We start from the raw sequence: 19,179 nt of genomic DNA on the forward strand, positions 1-19,179 counted from the left end.
ACTTCTTCCATTTAAGAATGATGGAGGCCACTGCCTTCTTCGGGACCTTCAATGCTGCGGAAATGTTTTGATACCCTTCCCCAGATCTGTGCCTCGACACAATCCTGTCTCGGGGCTCTACGGACAATTCCTTCAACCTCATGGCTTGGTTTTTGCTCTGACATGCACTGTCAACTGTGGGACAAAAGGCGTGTGCCTTTCCAAATTATGTACAATCAATTGAATTTAACACTGGTGGACACCAATCAAGTTGTAGAAACATCTCAAGGATGATCCATGGAAACAGGATGCACCTGAGCTCAATTTCGAGTCTCGTAGCAAAGGGTCTGAATACTTATGTAAATAAGGTATTTTCACTGCAGCCTAGAGTATAATTTTGTACTCACTTAAATACAATATTGCAATTATTAATTGCATTGTGGTGTTGTAGGCTAGTTTTGTTAGGATAATTGTATTGTCCCTAAACAAGATCAATAGGGGAGCTTTTTCAGCTGTGTGTCTTATGTCTTCACTGTTCTTTCATGCGCAATGATGCAACTGGCCTCTCCGCTGCCTATCAGCTATTCCTATTTGTTCTTGTGGATTCATATTGAAAATGTATGCAGCTTTGAATGCTTTTACCTGTGGTATGATTGCTAGTTAGCCTATTGCAGATCTGGAGAAATGAGCCACCAACTCCTATTGTCACTATGAATGGTGAATAGAGGGCAGGATAGACAGACTGCTAGACCATATTGACCTGTGGTATAGTAAAAATTAGCACACAGAAAAGCGTAGTGCATAAAGGAAGTACCAAAACACCTGCAAAAGAGCGAATGTTAACTTCTTTGGGATAGGGGGCAGCATTTTCACTTTTGGATGATTAGCGTGCCCAGAGTGAACTGCCTCCTACTCAGTCTTAGATGCTAATATATACATATTATTATTTGTATTGGATAGAAAACAATCTGAAGTGTCTAAAACTGCTTGAATGATGTCTGTGAGTATAACAGAACTCAAACAGGAAGTGGGAAATCTGAGGTTTGTAGTTTTTTTAACTCACCCGTCTTGAATACACAGTGGGATATTGGTTATGTTGCACTTCCTAAGGCTTCCACTAGATGTCAACCGTATTTAGAACGTTGTTTTAGGCTTCTCATGTGATGTGGGACCGGATGGGAGCTCTTTGAGTCAGTGTTCTGCCTACAGCCTCGTTCTCAGTTACGCGCTTTCACTTGAGAGGTAGCTGTCGTTCCATTGCTTTTCAACAGACAATGGAATTCTCCGGTTGGAACATTATTGAACTTTTATGATAAAAACATCCTAAAGATTGATTCTACGCTTAGTTTGACAAGTTTCTTTGACCTGTAATATAACTTTTTGAACGTTTCGTCCGAAAGGACCAGATCGCGCATTTGGATTTGTTTACCAAACGGCCTAGCAAAAGAAGCTATTGGACATAAATGGACATAAATGTTGGACATTATCGAACAAAACAAGCATTTATTGTGGAACTGCGATTTCTGGGAGTGCATTCTGATTAAGATCATCAAAGGTAAGTGAATATTTATAATGCTGTTTATGAATAATGTTGACCAACATGGCGGATTTTTCTCTGGCTGGTTTGGGCTCTGAGCGCCGTTCTCAGATGATGCTTTTTCCGTAAAGTTTTTTTGAAATCTGACACAGTGGTTGCATTAAGGAGAAGTGTATCTATATTTCCATGTCTAAAAATTGCATTTTCATTGACATTTATAAATATTTATGTGAATTCATGTGGCTCTCTGCAATATCACTGCATGTTTAGGAACTACTGAACGTAACACGCCAATGTAAAATAAGATTTTTGAATATAAATATGAACATTACCGAACAAAACAAACAAGTATTGTGTAACATGAAGTCCATTGAGTGTCATTTGATGAAGATCATCAAAGGTTAGTGATTAATTTTATCTCTATTTGTGCTTTTTGTGACTCCTCTCTTTGGCTGGAAAAATGGCTGGGTTTTTCTGTGAGTTGGTGATGACCTGACATAATCGTTTGTGGAGCTTTCGCTGTAAAGCATTTTTGAAATCAGACACTTTGGCTGGATTAACGAGAATTTTATCTTTAAAATGGTGCCTAATACTTGTATGTTTGAGAAATTTGATTTATGAGATTTCTTTTGATTTGTATTTGGCGCCCTGCAATTTCATTGGCTGTTGAACCCCAGTCCTAGACAGGTTAACAAGGGAAAAAAATGCACTACCATCCTCTTTGCCCAATGAAACAATACACAACCCTCACCAAAGCAAAACAAAAGTTAGTCAACCCTCCCCTATTTTGGACCCCTAACCCCCCCACCCCAGTAAATTTCAAACTGTCCCTAAACACACAGGAGGGAGAGAAGGAGGGAGAGAGGATTGGCAGAGAGGAAATATCACACCTGACTCATCCTTCAAAAGGTAAACAAATCTATCTTAGCACCCATTCCCCCATCCATCCATCTGTCAATATAGTAGCTGTTAACTAAACCACGTAGCACAGGGCTCTCGAACACCTTAAACCAGATTCCTCAAGTTCTTAACGTCTTTGCCTGCTGTGTTGCAGATAATATTGCTCTAATCTCTGATTGACTATATTGAAATTGGATGGGGAGAAAAAATTGCATTCCATTTATATCAAAATAAAAATACATCAGGACAGCATTGAAAGCTTTTCTCTCCATATCACATTTTTCTCCAGTTAGCTGGAACTAAATCCTGTTCCAACATTCCCAAACAGCACCGTTAGTTCCCTCATCCCAGATGTCTCCTAGGACGTGATTCGATAACACAAACGACCCATAATGGATATGATCAAACCTGGACTCAATGACTGGAAATGATCCTGCTACCCGCTGCTCAAACGAAGGGTCTGATCTTATAACCAGTCCCAATGTCACTGATTCAATTCTCTTTATTTGACTTCCCCTCCAGATGGTGTTGCTTGGTATTTACTAAGACATTATGTGGTAACAATTGGCACCCTTTGGAACTAAATACAACATAATGGCTCCTATTTTAATGAATCCCAATTAAACAAAACAGTAATTAGTTTATAATTACCATGTAATTACCATTTATTTGACATTGTGATTTCTAAGCCGGTAAAGAGCGGACTGTAACATAAACTATCCTTCCACCTGCTACCGTCACATTATGGGCATGACCTTACAGTCACCTCTAGTGTGATGGAAATGACCCTGAAACCTGCCTGAACATGAATGTAATGATCAAAGGAACTCCAACAAGCCCACGGATCCTCAGATCCCACATGATCGTATAACATGAACTGACAAATGAGTAGAACTGAGCCTCTTCGCCCAGCTCTCACATCACAGATACGCTCCTTTCTACACATCACATGGAGCCGGCCACCTAGAGAGCAGCACGGACCTCAGCACAACTCCATGGAGTGGTTATATCATCATCCCTCCTCCTGCAACCACGACAAGCCTAATAGCTGGATGACCTCCTCTCTACATCAGATCTCTCCAAGATCTCTGTATGATGGTGGTAAACATTTCATTGTGGTTGTGTCACATGACAGATGCCACTTGTGACATTGGCTATTCATGAGTGGAATGTTGATGTGAGCGTGTAGTGCTTTATCATTCATTTATCTATGTGAGTCCCATTGAGATTGCCATCTCATGTGTAAGGAAATCCTTACACCGATGTGCAGATGTATGAGGGTATGCACTCACTTCAATGTACATTTGCACTATCACTGTGGGACCATTTGGATGTGTTCTCACCACTGAGGGCAGGGCCGAGCCTGGCTGGACCTTTCCACTTCTGGCCTGGCGGAAGGCGATCCTCTTCCTCCTTTTCCGTAGGAAGACATAGATGCGGACGTACACCAGCAGGGTGACAGTGAAGGGCAGGTAGAAGGACACCACCGACGAGTAGATCACAAAGTCAGGGTTGGAGATGGAGCACACTGTCGGGTCGCCTGAGGAAGAAGAAAACAACCGTTCGGAGAACACAACCATGGTCTAATTACTAAACACTTACAGTACGCCCCTGATCCTGATATGAGCTGAACATCTAGTCCAGTGGTTCCCAAGCTGTGGGTCGGGACCCAAGCTGCAAGGTTTCGGATCCCTCCGGAACATTCATTACTTCCCACTGATTAGTACTCGTATAAGTGTGCACTTTGGTGTCCATTGGGCTGTACATTACTGTTACAATGTCCGTTGGTGCGTGTGAGTACCTGTGCTGTTTGTTTTGGCTTCCGTGCCATTGTGGATTGCGCAGATGATTACGGGTCTCGTCCCGTGTGTTAATCATTGTGCGCGTGTGTTATTTATTCGAGGTACTCCTCGCCCTTTTGTTTTGGGTTTCAACCCTGTGTTTTTGTATAGTGTTTGTTTCGCCTTCGTTGTAACGCTCGTCGTTGCATGAAGAAGGAGTGGACCAAAGCGCAGCGTGGTACGTGTTCATGATCATTTATTTAAACTGAACACTGAGACAAAATAACAAAATGGAACAAAAAAAAACAGTTCTGTCTGGTGCAGACACAAAACAGAAAACAACTACCCACAAAACATATGTGGGAAAAAGCTACCTAAGTATGGTTCCCAATCAGAGACAACGATAGACAGCTGTCCCTGATTGAGAACCATACCCGGCCAAAACAAAGAAATACAAAAACATAGAAAAAAGAACATAGAATGCCCACCCAAATCACACCCTGACAAAACCAAAATAAAGAAGTAAAAAGCTCTAAGGTCAGGGCGTGACATTCGTTCCCGTGCCTTTATACGGCACGCCGTAATTTTGGTACAATAACAAACCCTATGACCCATTCCTGCGTCTGATCCCGGCAATCAAACAAGCTAAGCGTCAGTATAGAGACAAAGTAGAATCTCAATTCAACGGCTCAGACACAAGAGGTATGTGGCAGGGTCTACAGTCAATCACGGATTACAAAAAGAAAACCAGCCCCGCAGGCCCAGATGGCATCCCCAGCCGCGCCCTCAGAGCATGCGCAGACCAGCTGGCTGGTGTGTTTACGGACATATTCAATAAATCCCTATCCCAGTCTGCTGTTCCCACATGCTTCAAGAGGGCCACCATTGTTCCTGTTCCCAAGAAAGCTAAGGTAACTGAGCTAAACGACTACCGCCCCGTAGCACTCACTTCCGTCATCATGAAGTGCTTTGAGAGACTAGTCAAGGACCATATCACCTCCACTCTAGACCCACTCCAATTTGCTTACCGCCCAAATAGGTCCACAGACGATGCAATCTCAACCACACTGCACACTGCCCTAACCCATCTGGACAAGAGGAATACCTATGTGAGAATACTGTTCATCGACTACAGCTCGGCATTTAACACCAGAGTACCCTCCAAGCTCGTCATCAAGCTCGAGACCCTGGGTCTCGACCCCGCCCTGTGCAACTGGGTACTGGACTTCCTGACGGGCCGCCCCCAGGTGGTGAGGGTAGGCAACAACATCTCCACCCTGCTGATACTCAACACTGGGGCCCCACAAGGGTGCGTTCTGAGCCCTCTCCTGTACTCCCTGTTCACCCACGACTGCGTGGCCACGCACGCCTCCAACTCAATCATCAAGTTTGCGGACGACACAACAGTGGTAGGCTTGATTACCAACAACGACGAGACGGCCTACAGAAGGAGGTGAGGGCCCTCGGAGTGTGGTGTCAGGAAAATAACCTCACACTCAACATCAACAAAACTAAGGAGATGATTGTGGACTTCAGGAAACAGCAGAGGGAACACCCCCCTATCCACATCGATGGAACAGTAGTGGAGAGGGTAGCAAGTTTTAAGTTCCTCGGCATACACATCACAGACAAACTGAATTGGTCCACCCACACAGACAGCATCGTGAAGAAGGCGCAGCAGCGCCTCTTCAACCTCAGGAGGCTGAAGAAATTCGGCTTGTCACCAAAAGCACTCACAAACTTCTACAGATGCACAATCGAGAGCATCCTGGCGGGCTGTATCACCGCCTGGTACGGCAACTGCTCCGCCCACAACCGTAATGCTCTCCAGAGGGTAGTGAGGTCTGCACAACGCATCACCGGGGGCAAACTACCTGCCCTCCAGGACACCTACACCACCCGATGTCACAGGAAGGCCATAAAGATCATCAAGGACAACAACCACCCGAGCCACTGCCTGTTCACCCCGCTATCACCCAGAAGCCGAGGTCAGTACAGGTGCATCAAAGCTGGGACCGAGAGACTGAAAAACAGCTTCTATCTCAAGGCCATCAGACTGTTAAACAGCCACCACTAACATTGAGTGGCTGCTGCCAACACACTGACTCAACTCCAGCCACTTTAATAATGGGAATTGATGGGAAATTATGTAAAATATATCACTAGCCACTTTAAACAATGCTACCTAATATAATGTTTACATACCCTACATTATTCATCTCATATGTATACGTATATACTGTACTCTATATCATCTACTGCATCTTTATGTAATACATGTATCACTAGCCACTTTAACTATGCCACTTTGTTTACATACTCATCTCATATGTATATACTGTACTCGATACCATCTACTGTATCTTGCCTATGCCGCTCTGCACCATCACTCATTCATATATCTTTATGTACATATTCTTTATCCCCTTACACTTGTGTCTATAAGGTAGTAGTTTTGGAATTGTTAGCTAGATTACTTGTTGGTTATTACCGCATTGTCGGAACTAGAAGCACAAGCATTTCGCTACACTCGCATTAACATCTGCTAACCATGTGTATGTGACAAATAAAATTTTATTTGATTTGATTTGAATCATTTATACCAGTGTTACAGGGAGGGAGAAACGCTTTCAGTGTAAACTTAAACAACTTAAACCAAATAGAAAATATATAGAAAAGTTAATGGACCTACAGTACCAATCAAAAGTTTAGAACACCTACTCATTCCAGGGTTTTCCTTTATTTTTACTATTTTCTACATTATAGAACAATAGAACAATAGTGAAGACATCAAAACTATAAAATAACACATATGGAATAATGTAGTAAATTATGCTAGTAAATGATGAACAAGGTGATTAGCTCACTAAGGTGAACAAGGTGATTAGCTCACTAAAGAACTCTAAAGCCAATGATGTGTTTGGGCTGACCTCTACCTTTCTTAAAAACTACAAAGAGTCACTCATTGGTCCCATTACTAAGGTCACCAACACATCTATTGGTCTCGGGGTGTTTCCAAGGGTATGGAAGTCGGCCATAATAATGGCCATCTTTAAATCAGGCGACCTTGCTGACGTGAGTCACTACAGGCCCATTAGTATACTACCTGTGGTGTCAAAAGGTTGTTGAAAAGTGTGTAGCAGAACAACTGATTGCCCACCTCAACAACAGCCCCTTCACATTACACTCCATGCAGTTTGTCTTCAGAGCGAAACACTCCACAGAAACGGCCAACTGCTTTCTTCTGGAAAATGGAAAATGTGAAGTCCAAGATGGACAAAGGGGGCGTTGTTGGGGCTGTGTTACTGGACCTAAGGAAGGCTTTGATACTGTTAACCATGAGATTCTCATCACAAAATTGTCCAAGTTAAACTTTTCCCCCGATGCCTTGAGATGGATGAAATCATACGTTGAAGGCAGAACTCAGTGTGTCAGACTGAGCAAAGAGCTGTCGCCCACTCTTAGCTTTGATGTGGGCGTGCCCCAAGGGTCAATACTGGGGCCCCTCCTGTTCAGCCTGTACATTAATGATCTGCCTTCTGTCTGTACTGGGTCTGAAGTTCAAATGTATGCAGATGATACAGTGATATATGTGCATGGAAAGTGCAAACAACAAGCTGCACAAGAACTCACTACTGTAATTTTTTTATTTTTTTATTTTACCTTTATTTAACCAGGTAGGCAAGTTGAGAACAAGTTCTCATTTACAATTGCGACCTGGCCAAGATAAAGCAAAGCAGTTCGACAGATACAACGACACAGCGTTACACATGGAGTAAAACATACAGTCAATAATACAGTATAAACAAGTCTATATACAATGTGAGCAAATGAGGTGAGAAGGGAGGTAAAGGCAAAAAAGGCCATGGTGGCAAGGTAAATACAATATAGCAAGTAAAACACTGGAATGGTAGTTTTGCAATGGAAGAATGTGCAAAGTAGAAATAAAAATAATGGGGTGCAAAGGAGCAAAATAAATAAATAAATTAAATACAGTTGGGAAAGAGGTAGTTGTTTGGGCTAAATTATAGGTGGGCTATGTACAGGTGCAGTAATCTGTGAGCTGCTCTGACAGTTGGTGCTTAAAGCTAGTGAGGGAGATAAGTGTTTCCAGTTTCAGAGATTTTTGTAGTTCGTTCCAGTCATTGGCAGCAGAGAACTGGAAGGAGAGGCGGCCAAAGAAAGAATTGGTTTTGGGGGTGACTAGAGAGATATACCTGCTGGAGCGTGTGCTACAGGTGGGAGATGCAATGGTGACCAGCGAGCTGAGATAAGGGGGGACTTTACCTAGCAGGGTCTTGTAGATGACATGGAGCCAGTGGGTTTGGCGACGAGTATGAAGCGAGGGCCAGCCAACGAGAGCGTACAGGTCGCAATGGTGGGTAGTATATGGGGCTTTGGTGACAAAACGGATTGCACTGTGATAGACTGCATCCAATTTGTTGAGTAGGGTATTGGAGGCTATTTTGTAAATGACATCGCCAAAGTCGAGGATTGGTAGGATGGTCAGTTTTACAAGGGTATGTTTGGCAGCATGAGTGAAGGATGCTTTGTTGCGAAATAGGAAGCCAATTCTAGATTTAACTTTGGATTGGAGATGTTTGATATGGGTCTGGAAGGAGAGTTTACAGTCTAACCAGACACCTAAGTATTTGTAGTTGTCCACGTATTCTAAGTCAGAGCCGTCCAGAGTAGTAATGTAGGACAGGCGGGTAGGTACAGGTAGCAATCGGTTGAAGAGCATGCATTTAGTTTTACTTGTATTTAAGAGCAATTGGAGGCCACGGAAGGAGAGTTGTATGGCATTGAAGCTTGCCTGGAGGGTTGTTAACACAGTGTCCAAAGAAGGGCCGGAAGTATACAGAATGGTGTCGTCTGCGTAGAGGTGGATCAGAGACTCACCAGCAGCAAGAGCGACCTCATTGATGTATACAGAGAAGAGAGTCGGTCCAAGAATTGAACCCTGTGGCACCCCCATAGAGACTGCCAGAGGTCCGGACAGCAGACCCTCCGATTTGACACACTGAACTCTATCAGAGAAGTAGTTGGTGAACCAGGCGAGGCAATCATTTGAGAAACCAAGGCTGTCGAGTCTGCCGATGAGGATGTGGTGATTGACAGAGTCGAAAGCCTTGGCCAGATCAATGAATACGGCTGCACAGTAATGTTTCTTATCGATGGCGGTTAAGATATCATTTAGGATCTTGAGCGTGGCTGAGGTGCACCCATGACCAGCTCTGAAACCAGATTGCATAGCAGAGAAGGTATGGTGAGATTCGAAATGGTCGGTAATCTGTTTGTTGACTTGGCTTTCGAAGACCTTAGAAAGGCATGGTAGGATAGATATAGGTCTGTAGCAGTTTGGGTCAAGAGTGTCACCCCCTTTGAAGAGGGGGATGACCGCAGCTGCTTTCCAATCTTTGGGAATCTCAGACGACACGAAAGAGAGGTTGAACAGGCTAGTAATAGGGGTGGCAACAATTTTGGCAGATAATTTTAGAAAGAAAGGGTCCAGATTGTCTAGCCCGGCTGATTTGTAGGGGTCCAGATTTTGCAGCTCATTCAGAACATCAGCTGAGCAGATTTGGGAGAAGGAGAAATGGGGAAGGCTTGGGCGAGTTGTTGTGGGGGGTGCAGTGCTGTTGACCGGGGTAGGAGTAGCCAGGTGGAAAGCATGGCCAGCCGTAGAAAAATGCTTATTGAAATTCTCAATTATGGTGGATTTATCAGTGGTGACAGTGTTTCCTATCTTCAGTGCAGTGGGCAGCTGGGAGGAGGTGTTCTTATTCTCCATGGACTTTACAGTGTCCCAGAACTTTTTTGAGTTAGTGTTGCAGGAAGCAAATTTCTGCTTGAAAAAGCTAGCCTTGGCTTTTCTAACTGCCTGTGTATAATGGTTTCTAGCTTCCCTGAACAGCTGCATATCACGGGGGCTGTTCGATGCTAATGCAGAACGCCATAGGATGTTTTTGTGTTGGTTAAGGGCAGTCAGGTCTGGGGAGAACCAAGGGCTATATCTGTTCCTGGTTCTAAATTTCTTGAATGGGGCATGTTTATTTAAGATGGTTAGGAAGGCATTTAAAAAAAATATCCAGGCATCCTCTACTGACGGGATGAGATCAATATCCTTCCAGGATACCCCGGCCAGGTCGATTAGAAAGACCTGCTCGCTAAAGTGTTTCAGGGAGCGTTTTACAGTGATGAGTGGAGGTCGTTTGACCGCTGACCCATTACGGATGCAGGCAATGAGGCAGTGATCGCTGAGATCTTGGTTGAAAACAGCAGAGGTGTATTTAGAGGGCAAGTTGGTTAGGATAATATCTATGAGGGTGCCCGTGTTTAAGGCTTTGGGGAGGTACCTGGTAGGTTCATTGATAATTTGTGTGAGGTTGAGGGCATCAAGTTTAGATTGTAGGATGGCTGGGGTGTTAAGCATGTTCCAGTTTAGGTCGCCTAGCAGCACAAGCTCTGAAGATAGATGTGGGGCAATCAGTTCACATATGGTGTCCAGAGCACAGCTGGGGGCAGAGGGTGGTCTATAGCAGGCGGCAACGGTGAGAGACTTGTTTTTAGAGAGGTGGATTTTTAAAAGTAGAAGTTCAAATTGTTTGGGTACAGACCTGGATAGTAGGACAGAACTCTGCAGGCTATCTTTGCAGTAGATTGCAACACCGCCCCCTTTGGCAGTTCTATCTTGTCTGAAAATGTTGTAGTTTGGAATTAAAATGTCTGAATTTTTGGTGGTCTTCCTAAGCCAGGATTCAGACACAGCTAGAACATCCGGGTTGGCAGAGTGTGCTAAAGCAGTGAATAGAACAAACTTAGGGAGGAGGCTTCTAATGTTAACATGCATGAAACCAAGGCTATTACGGTTACAGAAGTCGTCAAAAGAGAGCGCCTGGGGAATAGGAGTGGAGCTAGGCACTGCAGGGCCTGGATTCACCTCTACATCGCCAGAGGAACAGAGTAGGAGTAGAATAAGGGTGCAGCAAAAAACAATAAGAATTGGTCGTTTAGAACGTCTGGAACAGAGAGTAAAAGGAGGTTTCTGGGGGCGATAAAATAGCATCAAGGTATAATGTACAGACAAAGGTAAGGTAGGATGTGAATACAGTGGAGGTAAACCTAGGTATTGAGTGATGAAGAGAGAGATATTGTCTCTAGAAACATCATTGAAACCAGGAGATGTCATTGCATGTGTGGGTGGTGGAACTAATAGGTTGGATAAGGTATAATGAGCAGGACTAGAGGCTCTACAGTGAAATAAGCCAATAAACACTAACCAGAACAGCAATGGACAAGGCATATTGACATTAAGGAGAGGCATGCTCAGTCGAGTGATCAAAAGGGTCCAGTGAGTGGAGAGGTTGGTTGGGGGTCACGGCGATTTAGACAGCTAAATCGGTAGCAAGCTAGCATAGGAGCAAGCTAGCATAGAATGGAGGTCTGTTATTAGCCAACTCTTGCGTTCCGTCAGTAGATTAGTGGGTTTCCGTGTGGTAGAGGGGATTAATCCAAATCACACAACAACAACAAAAATAAAAACAATAGATATAGATATAGCGCCCAAGAAGAAAAATAAATAAATAAATAAAAATAAAATAAAAATTGTCCGATTGTCTATTCAGAAAGCAGCCGATAAGATAGCCAACGGCTAGCAGGCCGCAGATGGGCGCCCAGGCAACGTTGCGCCGGAGGAGCCAGCCGGACAATTCCCTCGGGTAGACAACGTCGGCAGTCCAACTGTGAAGGCCCGGTGGGTCTCCTCGTAGGCAGCAAAACGGGTCCGGATAGGTGACTGCAGCCCAGGAGTGATTGATGGAACTCTTCAGCTGGCTAGCTCCGGAACAATTGATGTTAGCTCCGGAATCGACGAAAGCCGATAGTCACACGGATAGCAGCTAGCTAGCTGTGAGATCCAGGTATGGATGTCCAGAGTCAGCGGCCGAAATCCGGTATGTTCCGTTCCGAGCCACGCTGCGCTGCAGCGCGCCGTACAAAACTGGCAATAGATTCTCGAGCCAAAGGACAGCCGATGACCACAAACCGTGGTTAGCTGAGTACTAACGATTAGCCAGTAAATAAGCTAACTAGCTTCTGAACCAGCTTCAGAGTAGCTTCTGGACCAGCTTCTGGCTAGCTCCCGGCTAGCTTCTGGCTAATTTCTGGCTAGCCTCTCGGAGGATTACAGATCTGAGGTAAATAATACTTTTTTATATAAATATAAATTGGTGAAGCGGATTGCAGGAGAGTGTTCTGAAGATGAGTTTTTGGAAAATTAAAAATGTATGTGAAAAAAAAGTTGTAAATATATCTATATATTTATATACACGACAGGACGAGGACAAAAATACGTCTGAACTGCTATGCCATCTTGGGAAAAAAAGGTCCAGGTTACAAAGTGGCTCAGTGACTCGTGTTTGCATCTCAATGTGAAAAAAACTGTTTGCATGTTCTTCACAAAGAGGGCAACAGATGCTACTGAGCCAGATGTATATGTGTCAGGGGAGAAGCTCCAGGTGGTATCTGATTTTAAGTACCTTGGCATCATACTTGATTCTAACCTCTCTTTTAAAAAGCATGTGAAAAAGGTAATTCAAATAACCAAATTCAACCTAGCTAATTTCCGACTAATACGAAATTGTTTGACTACAGAGGTAGCAAAACTGTACTTCAAATCTATGATACTCCCCCACTTAACATACTGCTTGACTAGTTGGGCCCAAGCTTGCTGTACAACATTAAGACCTATTCAGTCTGTCTACAAACAGGCTCTCAAAGTGCTTGATAGGAAGCCCAATAGCCATCATCACTGTTACATCCTCAGAAAGCATGAGCTCCTGAGTTGGGAAAATCTTGTGCAATACACCGATGCATGTCTTGTATTCAAGATCCTAAATGGCCTGGCTCCCCCTCCACTCAGTATTTTTGTTAAACAGAAAACACAAACATATGGCAGCAGATCCACAAGGTCTGCCATGAGAGGTGACTGTATAGTTCCCTTAAAGAAAAGCACCTTTAGTAAATCCGTTTTCTCTGTGAGAGCTTCCCATGTCTGGAATACACTGCCATCAGACACACATAACTGCACCACATATCACACTTTCACAAAATGCTTGAAGTCAATCAGATTTGTGAACATGGTCCCTAGCTGTGTGTTGCCACTTTCCATGTCTGTTGTCTGTAACTTGTGAGGTGTGGAAACACTTTGATGCTTTTATGAATTTTGTCTTGCTGTTGTCTTGCTGTTGCTCGGTCTGTATGCTACGTCTTGCTTATCCTATGTTGCTCTGTCTGTATGCTATGTCTTGCTTGTCCTATGTTGCTAATGTCTATATTGTCATTGTTTTTAATAACCTGCCCAGGGACTGTGGTTGAAAATTAGCCGGCTGGCTAAAACCGGCACTTTTACTGAAACGTTGATTAATGTGCACTGTCCCTGTAAAAATAAAATAAACTCAAAGTCAAACTCAAAGAACCATTAAACAGGTCAAAATGTATTTTATAATTGAGATTCTTCAAAGTAGCCACCCTTTGCCTTGATGACAACTTTGCACACTATTGGCATTCTCTCAACCAGCTTCACCTGGAATGCTTTTCCAACAGTCTTGAAGGAGTTCCCACATATGCTGAGCACTTGTTGGCTGTTTTTCCTTCTCTCTGCGGTCCAACTCATCCCAAATCATCTCAATTGGGTTGAGGTCAGGTGATTGTAGAGCCCAGGTCATCTGATCCAGCACTCCATCACTCTTCATCTTGGTCAAATAGCCCTTACACAGCCTGGAGGTGTGTTGGGTCATTGTCCAGTTGAAAAACAAATGATAGTCCCAATAAGCGCAAACCAGATGGGATGGTGTACTGCTGCAGAATGCTGTGGTAGCCATGCTGGTTGTGTGCCTTGAATTCTAAATAAATCACTGACAGTGCCACCAGCAAAGCATCCCCACACCATCATACCTCCTCCTCCAAGCTTCACGGTGCGAACCACACATGCGGAGATCATCCGTTCAGCTACTCTGCGTCTCACAAAGACACGGCTGTTGGAACCAAAAATCGCAAATTTAGTCTCATCAGAACGAAGGACAGATTTCCAGTGGTCTAAAGTCCATTGCTCATGTTTCTTGGCACAAGCAAGTCTCTTCTTATTATTGGTGTTCTTTAGTAGTGGTTTCTTTGCAGCAATTCGATCATGAACGCCTGATCTTATATTCGTCTATATCTTATATCTTATATTCGTTCAAGAAACACATTCATGCAAAGAGGACTTTAATTTTGGAAAAAAGCAATCAAATAAAATGTGTCACATGCGCTGAATACGACAGGTGTCTTACAGTGAAATGCTTACTTACAAGCCCTTAACCAACAATGCAGTTCAATTCTTTTGTTTAAATTATACCTAAAAAAAAATACGAATGCGAAATTTAGATTAATAAAAATCAGCGGGGCAGTGACATTTTCTTGTCCACGGGACTAATCATGCAGCTGGGGTTGCAATTTTAGCACACAATTTCAAAGGGACATTTTTGTTTACTCACATGGACACCAATGGACATTGGCTAGTAGCGGTCATCAACCACATTGACAGATTTGTGTTGTGTAATGTGTATGGATCCTGTTCTAGTCCTCCAAATCTCTTATCACAAATCACTCTGAGAAAATATCCATCCAGTCAGATTATAGTTGGTGGGGATTTTAATATGGTTTATTATAATGAGACTGATAGATTACCCCATAGACCTAACATTGGTGTGAACAAATTGGTGAATTTCTGAAAAAGCCTGGACTTAATTGACATATGGAGAGAAACAACACACACTGAGTAATAGAGATCATTCACTACAATCAAGAACTGACTCACTGGCTAGGGAGGCAGTTTTCAAAGGGTATAGGGGCTCACTGGATAGTGGTTAATTTCAAACTGTGTTGGCGCGAGGGGGTGTGGGTGTGTCTCACCTGTACTCACGTGTCTCACCTGATGTGTTAAATCCGAACAGCAGGGGGCAGGATACAGCAAAGGCCAGGATCCACACTGTCGCGATCATGACCGAGACCCGCTTCCTGGAGCTGTGTGTGGTGTTGTAGAGGACAGGCATCACCACCGCTGTGTACCTGGAGATGGATCACACAAACGGGTTATACTAACTAACCCTAACCGTATCCCTGGAAATGGATCAGTCACCACAAACAGACTGGTTATGCTAACTAACCCTAACCCTGGAAATTGATCAGTCAGGTTATACTGATCTGTGACAAGATCTCTTACTCTGAGAGAGGAAGTTTGTGTTTGAGAAAGAGACAGAGAGAGATAGAAAGAGACAGATGGGGAGAGAGAGAGAATTTGTAAAAGGGAGAGGTCAATTAAGTTAGAAAAATTAGAAGTTAACAGAAAGAGAAAGAAGCAAATTAAATTCCAATGAGCGTGATATCAAGTTCCACAATGGAACAGCAAATAAAGCACTTCTATATTGAAATTGTTTCACAATTACTCAATTTGGCTATTCAGCAAATTGGCAAGGAAAGCTTTGATAAAATTCATCAACTTTGTGTTGTATGCCAAGAATGCGTAATGGCTGGTGGCATTGTCATGCTGGAGGGTCATGTCAGGATGAGCCTGCAGGAAAGGTACCACATGATGGAGGAGAATGACTTCCCTCTAATGCACAGCGTTGAGATTGCCTGCAATGACTTCAGAACACTTCCGAACACGGCAGATCACTTCAGAACACTTCAGAACACTTCGTGTCACTTCGGATCACTTCAGAACACTTCGGATCACTTCAGAACACGGCAGATCACTTCAGAACACTTCAGAACACTTCGTGTCACTTCGGATCACTTCAGAACACTTCAGAACACTTCGGATCACTTCAGAACACGGCAGATCACTTCAGAACACTTCAGAACACTTTGGATCACTTCGGATCACTTCAGAACACGGCAGATCACTTCAGAACACTTCAGAACACTTCGTGTCACTTCGGATCACTTCAGAACACTTCAGATCACTTCAGAACACGGCAGATCAGGGGCCTCCCGGGTGGCGCAGTGGTTAAGGGCGCTGTACTGCAGCGCCAGCTGTGCCATCAGAGTCCCTGGGTTCGCGCCCAGGCTCTGTCGTAACCGGCCGCGACCGGGAGGTCCGTGGGGCACAATTGGCCTAGCGTCGCCCGGGTTAGGGAGGGCTTGGTCGGTAGGGGTGTCCTTGTCTCATTGCGCACCAGCGACTCCTGTGGCGGGCTGGGCGCAGTGTACGCTAACCAAGGTGGCCAGGTGCACGGTGTTTCCTCCGGCGCATTGGTGCGGCTGGCTTCCGGGTTGGATGTGCGCTGTGTTAAAGAAGCAGCGGCTTGGTTGGTTGTGTATCGGAGGACGCATGACTTTCAACCTTCGTCTCTCCCGAGCCCGTAAGGGAGTTGTAGTGATGAGACAAGATAGTAGCTACTACAACAATTGGATACTACGAAATTGGGGAGAAAAAGGGGTAAAATAAAAAAAGAAAAAAAAGAAATAAAAAAAAGAACACGGCAGATCACTTCAGAACACTTCAGAACACGGCAGATCACTTCAGAACACTTCACGGCAGATCACTTCAGAACACGGCAAATCACTTCAGATCACTTCGAAACACTTCGGAACACTTCAGAACACTTCGGATCACTTCGGATCACTTCGGATCACTTTAGCGTTGAACTAAACGTGAAACGTAATGAAAAAAATGTGGGTGTTTCTCATGAGCCAAACAGTATCAGAGTCAGTCATCACTTACTATATATTTTGATATATTTATCCTAATATATTGTATTACAGTTTCTTGCGATTGCTTACACACTTGTTGCGGAATTTGGCTCATTGTGTCAAACCACTTGCCACTTGGAGATAAATATTGCATTTCTATGTCAAAATGAAACTCTGCAATCAAAACCTAACAATCCTTTTTCAAAGTGGCATTTTTGCAACAAAATGATACATACATGCACCATTTACAATTTTTTACAATCACTCTGGCACTAATTTCGGAACCTTGATGTCATTTTACAAAACTCTAGACACAACTCTAGACACAAAACTCACAACCAATGATTGGTACCCCAGGTAATCTTAGGTTTTATTATATACAGTCGGGAGGAACTATTGGATATAAGAGCAACGTCAACTCACCATCATTACGACCAGGAATACTTTCCCAAAGCGGATCCTCTGTTTCCCCCACCACGCAGGGCAATGGATCAGATCCCAGCCCGCGAACCAAAACAACGACGCCGTGCAGACGAAGCGGTCTTCTGGTAAGGCTCCGGAGACGGGCACATCGCGCACCGCTCCCGAGTATACTACTCGCCATTGTCCTGTCTCTTGACAAAAAGGTAGATGAAATCCGAGCAAGGGTAGCATTCCAGAGAGACATAAGAGACTGTAACGTTCTTTGCTTCACGGAAACATGGCTCACTTGAGACACGCTATCGGAGTTAGTACAGCCAGCTGGTTTCTTCACGCATCGCCCCGACAGAAACAAGCATCTTTCTGGTAAGAAGAGGGGCGGAGGGGTATGCCTTATGATTAACGAGACGTGGTGTGATCATAACAACATACAGGAACTAAAGTCCTTCTGTTCACCTGACTTAGAATTCCTCACCATCAAATGTCGACAGCATTATCTACCAAGAGAATTCTCTTTGATTATAATCACAGCCGCATATATTCCCCCCAAGCAAACACATTGAACGAACTTCATTTGACTCTATGTAAACTGGAAACCACATATCCTGAGGCTGCATTCATTGTAGCTGGGGATTTTAACAAGGCCAATCTGAAAACAAGACTCCCTAAATTCTATCAGTATATTGATTGTGCAACCAGGGCTGGTAAAACCCTGGATCATTGTTATTCTAACTTCCGCGACGCATATAAGGCCCTCCCCCACCCTCCTTTCGGAAAAGCTGACCACGACTCCATTTTGTTGCCTCCAGCCTATAGACAGAAACTAAAACAGGAAGCTCCCACGCTCAGGTCTTTTCAACGCAGGTCCGACCAATCTGCTTCCACGCTTCAAGATTACTTCGATCATGTGGACTGGGATATGTTCTGCATTGCGTCAAACAACAACATTGACGAATACGCTGATTCGGTGAGGGAGTTTATTAGCAAGTGCATCGGCGATGTCGTACCCACAGCAACTATTAAAACATTTGTAATGGCTTCCTTTCCTCTTTACCATAGCCACTGCCCAGGCCTGAAGCGGGGTTGTTTGGTACGCATACAATCCACACTCAGGGTTTCCAAACGGCCAAACATTCAATGACATCCAGGGATATTTATTATTCTTATATCTAACAAAGAAATGATTCTCCAATCAACTTAAAGCATAGATTACTTGATATGGAAAATACATAATATGACCTGTCTGTATGTATGTCTGTATGGTCAAAAAATTATACCGCTCCCGCATCTAGCAAGGACTTCCTGCCTTTATCCTAACACACTTACCACAATACAATGAATGGGCAAGAGGAAGGGACAAAAACTGAATTACAATAACAAATGAATATATCTCAATCAAATCATAACGGTACGTACCTAATATTTCATCATGTACATTACTATTTACTATATTTACACAAATGTACATGGAGCTCGGTGCAAATATGTCCAAATCGGCTCTAACAACATTCCCAAACCAGAAACCGTGGAATGATGGCAGCATTCGCACGAAACTGATAGCGCGAACCACTGCTTTTAATCAGGGCAAGGTGACCGGTAACATGACCGAATACAAACAGTGTAACTATTCCCTCAGCAAGGCAATCAAACAAGCTAAGAGTCAGTATAGAGACAAAGTAGAGTCGCAATTCAACGGCTCAGGCACAAGAGGTATGTGGCAGGGTCTACAGTCAATCACGGATTACAAAAAGAAAACCAGCCCAGTCGCGGACCAGGATGTCTTGCTCCCAGACAGACTAAACAACTTCTTTGCCCGCTCTGAGGACA

The 19,179-nt window shown here is 43.8% G+C and overlaps 1 protein-coding gene across 1 annotated transcript in view; it reads right to left on the reverse strand.

Annotated features, from left to right (window-relative positions):
- The window catches only part of drd3 (dopamine receptor D3), a 53,599-nt gene that overhangs the window by 11,740 nt on the left and 22,680 nt on the right, over positions 1 to 19,179 (reverse strand). Inside the window, exons 3-4 of the mRNA XM_090189547.1 lie at positions 15,161 to 15,306; positions 3,709 to 3,956 (exon numbers count right to left, since the gene is read on the reverse strand). Of these exons, the coding sequence (XP_090045673.1) occupies positions 3,709 to 3,956; positions 15,161 to 15,306 (394 nt within the window). The remainder of the gene's footprint in view (positions 1 to 3,708; positions 3,957 to 15,160; positions 15,307 to 19,179) is intronic.

This window comes from Oncorhynchus mykiss, chromosome 11 (genome assembly GCF_057628025.1).
Source record: "Oncorhynchus mykiss isolate SJ-2025 chromosome 11, ASM5762802v1, whole genome shotgun sequence".
NCBI lineage: Eukaryota > Metazoa > Chordata > Actinopteri > Salmoniformes > Salmonidae > Oncorhynchus > Oncorhynchus mykiss.